Source organism: Tigriopus californicus, chromosome 8 (assembly GCF_007210705.1).
Source record: "Tigriopus californicus strain San Diego chromosome 8, Tcal_SD_v2.1, whole genome shotgun sequence".
In the NCBI taxonomy this organism is placed as follows: Eukaryota; Metazoa; Arthropoda; class Copepoda; order Harpacticoida; family Harpacticidae; genus Tigriopus; species Tigriopus californicus.
The window spans coordinates 2,228,148-2,238,101 of record NC_081447.1 but is presented as its reverse complement, the minus strand read 5'-3'; the positions used below and the strand labels follow the sequence as shown (position 1 = coordinate 2,238,101).

General features: G+C 38.8%; 1 protein-coding gene across 1 annotated transcript; it reads left to right on the top strand.

Annotated features, from left to right (window-relative positions):
* Positions 1–1,257: 1,257 nt before the first annotated feature.
* LOC131885532 (uncharacterized) lies at positions 1,258–4,044 on the top strand. Its single transcript, XM_059233596.1, has 4 exons — positions 1,258–1,382; positions 2,909–3,067; positions 3,137–3,397; positions 3,836–4,044. Exons 1-4 carry the CDS (start codon positions 1,310–1,312, stop codon positions 3,988–3,990), a joined length of 648 nt encoding a protein of 215 aa, XP_059089579.1. The 5' UTR covers positions 1,258–1,309; the 3' UTR covers positions 3,991–4,044.
* Positions 4,045–9,954: the final 5,910 nt, after the last annotated feature.

Sequence of the window (9,954 nt, the reverse complement as noted above, 5' to 3'; positions counted from 1 at the left end):
TATTCATTACCACCTAAAACTTACACAATATTTGACCTACCAACAAATTTAAGTGGTTAAAGGTAAAAAAACAAAACACTAACGGATGCTTCTGAAAACGTACAAGAGTTCTCTCATTTCAACAATTTTACTAGTGAAACACCTTTGGACTTGTTCCAAGTTTTGCGAACCTGCTAAACTCATTGAAGCCCAAATGGGCGTGGCATATTCAAGTTGTGGATGCACAATCAACATGTAGAGAGTTAGCATTGTGATACTGTTTCACGTGCAATCGATCCGAGCACATATCTGAAAAATTTTACCCATCAATTGCTGGATATGCTCATCGAACTTTCCACTTATTTGAAGTGCTATACCCTAAATCGTTTAAAAAAACTGGTCAATATCTTTAACTCCATTATCTATGAGGGAAGTGTTCTAAGACGGTGACGACGCAAAGGTCCTTGGGTGGAATTCCGTTCCGGTCAATGCCATATTACGCTCAGTAACCCTAGAGGAGATTTGATCTAGGACCTGTGCCAGGCTACTGGAGTCTTGACCATTACCGCCATGAACTAATTTTGTATCATCAGCATAAGAAGAAATACTGTCAGTAACATGAAGCTTTTGAAGCGGAGCAACGAATATTAAAGAAAGGAGGTGCCTAAAATGGAGCTCTTGGGCACACCGTTAGTGACCGTTCTGGAATATGGGAAACAACCTATGATTTATTTCGACAGATCGTGTATTTGCCAGTAATGGAAAAAGAAAACACACTCAATGGAGGGATGATTTTTCTCATCTTTGTACGTTTCATCGATGCTCATCTTTCATCATATTATTAATATGATTTTTGAATAATGTCGCCATCTTCAATGCTCTTTTTTTATTGTAGTTACGAATGTATGGTTAAAAAGTCATATATTTGATTTTGTTTTTTGTTCCCTTGTGGTTTGGTTTGAAGATCCAAATTCAACTGACCTTGTGTTTCTTTTTCGTATTCCTGCTAATGGTAAATCCCCTTTGCAAAAAAGCCTTTTGCAATATTTTATTAGGATTTTTACATTTATTTTTCAAACAAAAAACTCGAATGATCAGATGTTTCTAAAATTTTAGCAAATAAAGCTTTTCTTCAAACACATTCTGGCAATACTCAATATTGAGAAAGTCTGATTGTGCTCTTTTATTATCCATCGGTCTTCTTGAAATTAAAGAATTGCTACGTGATGCAACTTAAAGTGTGCAATCCGTATGTGGAATTTGTCCTCAGCAAGTTTCAGTTCGAATAGGCAGACCAAGTAGTCAGACCTTGAAATTGTCCTGACTGACCATGAGTTTCAGGAAGCGAACTTTCAAGTGGATACTTTTGGTCCGACTATTGATGTGGAGTGCCATTGCATACGGTATGTTCTCTTGTTTTGTGGGGCCTTTTTGAAACTCACTTGATTTGGCCAATCTTTTTGTTTTGAAATTAAGACAAGCAAGACGTTCTTATATTTCTTTTGATACAGAGTAGGCATGAGAAAAGGGGAATGGAAAGAAAAAAAATAACGAAGATTAATCCCTGGGCTAAGGACTTTTGGCCCCCAGAGACATTAAGGCCAAGGTCAACCCAACGTGAAGTCCTTCATAAACTGGGCCTCGATGCCTGTCACGCACCTCCAGACCACCTGCAACGATTTTTGACTCCGCTTTGACTGCTGCATTGCCCGTGAGCGCGGCTACAAGGTGGATTAAAAGTTGTAATCATAGGCAAATTTATTTTTACGATCTAAATACCTTTTTTTTTGTTTTTCACTTTCATATCATATTTCATTCCATTTAGTTCGGCGCGCCAAATCCAGGAATCATTTTCGACGGCACATTTTACCATCAGTAATATCTAATTATCAAGAATTGAGACTTTTTCACGGATTTTCAAACTGATCATTGGAATGGAATCCGAACCAATAGTAACTTGTAAATCTATAGCGCACGAAGGTTATTAAAGGCGGAAAATATTGGCGACGTCACACACTACTTTTAGAGATCACTAGCCTAATTTTTGATAGAGCACAATCAAGTGATTTGATTGTTCAAAACCTATCCTAAGGTTTTGGTAACCAATGGTAAAAATAAAAATAGGAAATGCAAATTATATACGATGAGTTCATGAAAAGTATTCTTGCTTGAAATAAATCTTTTTTTGTTGAGGACTCCCTTACTGGTACAGGAAATGGAATCCCTGGACATTCAAAATAAAAATAAACTGATATATCTTCTTTAGTTTTAAATCGATAATGTATGAGGCAAGCCCTTGAATGTATTCGTGATCAGGAATTCTGTTCAAAACTTGTCCAAGCCTGACTTAAATCTTACCAGAGGCAACCACAAGGCTTCACTTATTTACTGCAAATATTTGAGGGAAACAATTTGTCCAATGAAGGAGTTCGAGAAAGAAGAGGAGGACTTCAGTTTTACAACTAGCTTGGATTCTTGAGGGCTTGAAGGAGATGTGGTGAAGTGCTTAGCGTAGTTTCCCAGAGTGAGAGATGTCCCCCGTTCGACTCTTCTCCCCGGCCTTTTTCCAGAGGAAACTTTTAAACGCTAATCACACCCAGGGACAGCTATCCATACTGATACGGACTTAGAGACTGCTTTTCGGAAAAATCGCAACTAAATCCGATGAAAATGAAACCATTAAATCCTTTTTAGCGGTGCATAATAATAATAATAATAATAATAATAATAATAATAATAATAATAATAATAATAATAATAATAATAATAATAATAATAATAATAATAATAATAATACATGCGCATTTGAATTCAACTGGAAACTAATGGATGGCAAGAAGCACCTTTAACGTCTTTTTCAAAAGTTTCTCCCCACTCAATGTTTTTCTAAAACCTACGGTATATATTACAAAAAAATTTGCAATTTCAGGCTGCGATTTGTCTGCAGAAAAAAAGTTTGGCTCCAAGACCTTCTGTTCTTCATCTAATAGCATGAATTTCAACAACGCTATTACTACCTGCTCGTCTGGATATGTCTTAGCCTCGATTGAAAACTTTGTTGATTATACCGACACAATGAGGGCTATTCGTGAGAGAGATTCGTTTATTAGTATTGCTCATGAATTCTAACACCCTAACTTATTGTTTACTTTTTCAGAGCATTTTTTTGAGGATGAGGAACGTGTATACGTGAGCTTGCAAAACCCCAATCGGCAGACGTGTGAATCGGACGAACAAGATACGTGTAATAATCGTTTAAAAGATGCGAATGGCAATAACTTACCAAGCCTGGACCACGTGGCCGATTTGAATGGCGAAGATAGAATGTGTATGTTGTACGACACTGACGCAGAATATTTCAGAGGAGCCGATTGCTCTTCGGAGGCCAAGGTCCTTTGTCAAAAATATGTTGGACCTAGTAAGTTGAATTCATTTCATTTTCATTTTTTTCTGTGATTTGATACAATGTTTGAATGCGTTATTTGTAAAGATTAGCACAATGGTAAGATGAAAAACATCTCAAAATGTTCTTCCCTTGTCACGGTTAAATCTCTAGGTTCAAAGATGCAAAAACTGTTTCATTTGAACAGGGGAAAGTAGAAGAATTTGGCCAGCTTATTGATTGTATCATTAAATAGTTCAAATGCAGGTTACCCTGTGACTAACTGTTGACTAACTTTGTAAACATAACCCAGGTTTTAAGTTGTCAATGGAATTAAATTGAATAAATGTAATAAAATCTGAAGCTTGTTAAGACACCTGAGCCGCAAATGCGATGTTTTGTTGTTGGTTTGAATATGTCGATTTTAGCTGAGTCACTGTTTTGATCACTGCAACCTAATGCTTTTTCTTTCAGGTGATTGTGGAAGTGACCAATCTTACTATAATTTGGAAGTATTTGCTCAACATCCTCAAGCTCGGTCCAAATGTCAAGCGCTCGGTTTAAATTTGGCAACTCCATTATCCATGCAAGACTTGGATAAGTTAGATGATATCAATTATGATGGTTAGCGAGCATATGTTTGCGAGATACTGTTTCAACTATGCGTACTATAATACACTATATTTGCCCTTAAGACAACGAGTATTGGACCGAAATTCGTAATTTTGGCGGCCTTGCATGCGTAGATGACGATTGTGACAACAGAGAATTAACAACTGCGGACAATCAAACCATAAGTTTGACGCCTTTCGGCGACATCGCAATATCGAGCCACAAGCAATGCGTGGTAGGCAGAGACGAAAGGATCATATCAAAAGAATGTGACCACGAAAAACAAGTGATTTGCCAATCAAGTTGCACTTGGTTTCCACCAACGTTCAGCATTTCAACTAGCCCTAGTACACCCACAGAAGTAGATGTTCCACCTTCAACCTCGAGCCCATTTACTTGCCAGCCAATGATGTCGATTCTATCCCCAATAAATTCCAAGTTCTACAAGGCTTTAAATCAGTCAACTGAATTTCTTGACGCCAATCAAGTCTGCGTGGCATCTGAAATGGAATTGGCGAGCATTCAAAGCGATGAAGACTTGCAATCAGTGCTAGAAACTTTAGGTTGGTTATTTCAATGTAATTCGGTGTGAAATATGGTTGTTGTTTCACTCACATGGTTTCAGGCTCTGGGAGCTTCTGGGTGTCCTTGTACAATCCCAATTTGGTACCCTGTGATTCATCCCTTACTTGCTCTATCAAACTAAGGGACTCATTTGGTCAAATCTTCAATTCGATGGGTTTGTCCGCCGAGTTCCAAATTACACCCAAACGTTGTATTCGATTGAGTATCAATGCAACATTCACCCGATTTGAAAGTGAGGATTGTGATGCTAATTACCCAAGCGCTTGCGAGTCGACTTGCGGCCTTGGAACCCCAGGTATAAAAGTCAGCAACATGCATATGTATGTCACGTCATTTTATTGGAATTGAATGTATTCTAACCTCATTTTATCAGCAATTGGTATCAACCGATGTCATGTGCCTTTCATGGTACCTTTTTCAACTGCTCAGGAGAGGTTTCCAATAAGCTTTGAATTTGGATCAGTAAAACCATTGATGTGAGTATGCAGTAAATCATCATGGACGAGTATTAGAGCCTGATTTGTTTTTGAGTTTGCATGTGTGAACAATTGGTTGATATTTTTTGGCTAACTCATTGTTAGTTACTGCATGCAAAGGCTCCGATTGAACGTCAAATTGAACTTTGATATTTATCCTTTAACTGTGGCTATGTGGGTTGATACTTTTGTGCCTTATCATCTCAACTGTTTGATGACTTTCTTTACCTCTTTAATCAGCTAATTGGGCTTGAAAATTCAAATTAACGCAAAAAAGTGATCGACGTTGTCAAATTAACGTCATTTAGTACCATAGCAATTGTGATCTATCTGAAAGGGCTATTTTCATGAAGAGGATTTTATTGAGAGGCCACACCCGACATTGTGGACTCTAACTTTCATTTATTTTGATCAAGGGGTGGATGATCAAGCCACGGATTTCTAGATATATAGATTGTGAATGGGTTTCCCGCCAATTTGGCTTGCTTCGAGTATAAATAATTTCGAATCCCTTTTCATGGTCCTTTTCATTGAGCGGAGGAAACGCCCTCTGCCTCGTCTAGGTGCGAACTAACAAACTTAGAAACGATTAAATGCGCTCTAAGATGCCAGACTTTATCAAGCGATTATCAAATGAACAACTTATTACACAACTACAGTGACACATTGAATAAGCCATCAACTCTTGTGGGCGATATTTCAAATTTTCTATGGGTAAAATTCCGAACAATTATGAAATGTAAATTATCATTTTACAAGAGGTTGTATACTGTATGATTGATAACGTGCCAACACTTCAATCATCATTTCCAACAAAATAATAATAGGAAACACAGAGTTTCACAAGCTTTTGGTAACTAAATCTAAAAAACATCACTTTTTTGCTTTATTTATTATTTGCTTTTCAGCACAATTTAGTGGAAAAAGATGATGAAAAAAAGTCGCTAGTATGTTGCAAGTATACAATACATAGCTCTCTGTTTATCCTCTTTGGATGTCAAAAGTGTTTGCAATTTTGCTTTTGCAGGATTTGAAAGGTCTCTCAGAAGAGTTGGTGGTGTATTTATTAGTGCTGGAGACCAAATTAACAATCACGAAAGGTTGCGACCAGGGCTACCAATTTACATTTTTAATGGCCTATGACATTACGGGTGGAATCTCCGAAATCCGTTAGTCAGCCTCAAAAAGTAACCCTGATTTCTCTTCCGTCAAACCAGAGTTGCTTTTGTGTCTAAGCCTAAGTTTTTACGTTGCGATGGAATAGGCGTGTGCTTTCCCTATCCACATTTTCTGACAATCCTGATATTGAAAATTTATTTGATCCCATCACTAGTATGTATGGTGTTAGCGTAGTGCCCATCATTATCCATCGACTCCTAGAAATATGAGCGCGAACGAGTTTCCCGCCAAATCGGCTGGCTCTTTGTCATGGCAACTCTTAAAGTAACAAAAAAAAAGAAACGTAAATCTCTTCAATAAAAGGTAGGTCATTTTATATCATTTACTTGTAAAATGGATAGTTTGAAAGTTATGTTATCAAAAGATTATGTAGCTGACCAAGATCAGGCCGAAAATTCGAATTTTTTGTGGTGTTGACCATGTGTCCTGAGTTGTTAAAGTATAGGTTTGGGCTAAAAAAATGGCCAAGTTCATCTATTCAACCAGAGTCATTGAAGTTTCTTCTGATTATTCGCGGCGCTAAATTAGAATAGATTAGCAATAAGTTGTTCAGCGAAAAATATCATCCTAAAGTGAGACATCTTAGCGCGTATTCTTGCATTTTTCCGTTTATTTGGCGGCAACGAGAGGAGGCAGAGGAGAAGGAAAAAGGCAATTACTCTCCAAATAAAATATCAGGATCGTTGTAATTAAGGTAAACGACTTTTGTAACCTTTTATTTTACAGTGGTTCGTTCCAGTCACATTGTTGAAAGCTTTTGTTGCTGAAAAAATTAAAGCCGAAGATTAAAATCTCAATTTCAATGACCTCTCTTGAGTTTCCTAAACCAAAGCTTTGATCCTAACTTGGCTGATCAAATTCAATGCTAACTTTGGATAGGATGAATGGTTCAGGCGACAAGTAACTTTCTCTGCCGTTGCAATTCCATATTTCTAGAAATCCGTTGTTAAGCTAACCTTGTTATATACGTACATTTTCTGAGATATAAATTAAAATCATAGTGTGAGATGTTTGCAGGTGCGCCCTAGTTGTTCTCAGGTCAATCAGCAAGTTAGATCCCAGATTTATTTTTACCGCAAACAAGTGAATTTTCAATTGGAAAAAGATCCAACCTATGAATTATAGCCAAAACTAATCTCGATTTAAGATTCACTCGTTTGTTGTAAAAAAAAACTGGGCTGTGTGGTATCCCAGTTTATCATTGGTGTCGGTCAAGTCTGGACCGAAGCCGAAAAAATTGTCCAAGTCTGACTTGAAAGATGCTACCGGATCAATAAGGCCTACGTATTCCCTACGAATAATAGCGGGCAGCAAATTAAACAATGAAGGATCTCGAGAAAGAAGAGAGGTGGACTTCATTGTTCTTACTAGTCTGGATTCTCGAGGGCTTGAAGGTGCTCTCAAAACGCACGTTAAGCCTCCACGGTAACTAGAATTGACCCTAAATCCTGGGTTGGGACAAAGCTCATGAATGCTTTTGAAAACGTACAATATCAGATACCTTTTGTACCTTCTCTGAGTACTGTACAATCCCAACCTTTCTAACCTCTCACAATATGAGAGCTCTCTCATATTCTCAATGTTCCTAGTAAAACATCTTTGGACCTGCTTGAGCTTTTGCAAACCTGCTGAACTAATTGGAGCCCAAATGGGAGAGGCATACTCAAGATGCGGCAAGACAATCGACTTGTACAGAGTTAGCATCGTGATACTATCTCTGGACTTAAATGTGCGATATATCCAACCACATGCAAACCTGCTGAACTAATTTGAGCCCAAATGGGCTGAGAGATTTGGATGAGAGAGTGCGCGATTTCTTCAATGCTGAGAGATTTGGGTAGGAATCGATCATGGATGGACCAACCTGGTCGAAAGACGACCTATATGCCATGAAATTAATTGAAGAGGGTACAAGAGAACTACCTGACTATCCAGGGTATGATTTGGAACTTCCGTGGAAACCGGGGCCAAAGCCGGAAAATGATAAGTTGGTCGCAAAACGAAGGTTTAAACCCCTTCAGAAGAAGCTGAGCACTGATCAAGAAATGAGGGAAGATTATACCACGGCCGTTCAGAAATATGCGGAAAGAGGTTACGACATCAAAATTACAGACCCCAGTGAATATGCTCACCCAAAGCAAAAGTGGATTCCACATCATGGAGTCTAAAAAGTCGTTAAATGACTGCTTCTTTACAGGGCCTTCTTTGCAGCATGACTTGGCCAACTTGTTGATCACTTTCCTTGAATATGCTGTCGTTAGTACCGCGGATATTGAGTCTATGTATAATCACATTACCATGAAGAAAAACGATGCCCAATTTCACCGCTTCTTATTGACTGATTATCTTTTGGTGAAACCGGACCTCTATGAGATAACTACAATGGCTTTTGGGGATGCACCTTCACCATGTCAGGTTGTTCATATGCTTTGATAAACCTGAAGAATTTGGATCCCCTGAGTTGCTGGAGGCTGTCAGGATTAACACCTCAGTGAAGAACACGGCAACCTCAAGCTTGGCAAAAATGACGTTGAATTCTGAACATGTACAACACTTAATGAACCCACAAGCTACAGGAAAAAGTGGAATTGGCTGCTAAAACAGGGACAGTCTTGGAATAGTGTGGAATCCGAGAACTGATCGCATTTCATTCGCACTGAAGAACTGGAAGGAGGAAAAAATCATTTTTATCCGCCGAGGTCTGCTGAACAAGGTTTCTGGATTTTTTGATCCACTGGGAAGGGTTGCGCCTTTTACTGTCAAAGGAAAAATTATAATCCAGAACCTGACAAGGGGTGGTCTTCAGTGGGATGATGAATTGGACGAACGGGAACAGGCTGAATGGAAGCAATGGATTGACGCCGTCAGGTGTCTCCCCGAAATAACTTTCTCTCAATGCCTCTTCCCAAATGATGTGAAACAAACCCAACGTTTGGTGCCGTTGTTTAACTTCGTCATAAAATGGATATAGGTTTCAACAAGATGATTTTTTTGTAGAGGGCTTGTCAGAGAAAAGTCACTCCAATCAAGCCAATAGGGGATGTCAAGTAAAGGAAATTCAAGGAAAAATGTGGTCCGGCACCCTGATTTTGGGCATTTTTGGGAGAGTGAGCTAAGACAAACATCACCGTCAACTCACACCATTCGCCCATTGAATTTTCAATAATCGAGTGATTTTGAGCAAGTTATGTTACCAAACCCTAATAAATGAGCATGTTTGGTGTTAATCAGTGAACGCACTATCAAATTGGCTCAATATCACATTGCTAATTGCCTAGACAAGCATGTAAAATGTAAAAAATGTCAAAATCTAATGCATGCACAGTGCGGTTTGGCTGGGCATGTTGTCTTTGATTTTACTCCATGGAATAACGTCAGTTGTCCATGAACGCGTTTACTTGACTTGCCCTATTAAGACTTTGCTTTGCACACATTTTGGTAGTTGGGCAGCAGGGTGTCGGGCTGATCGACTTCACTCGCGTTACGCATTTTCAACCAAAGCAGACAAACGAGCCATCAACTCATTGGCTCCCTGAATTTTGAGAATCACGTAACTAAATGAGTTCAAAGCCGATCCCCATCGCACACACAAGGCAGCCGCGAGGAGGCCAAAAGAAATCTCAGAAATATCGTGAGTGTCGTTTCTCTCACTAGCCCTCTAGTTTTTTGTAATGGCAAAGACCCGACTAGCTCCGACCAAACCAATCTCAATTGCCGGGCTAGAGCTCAATGGAGCATTGT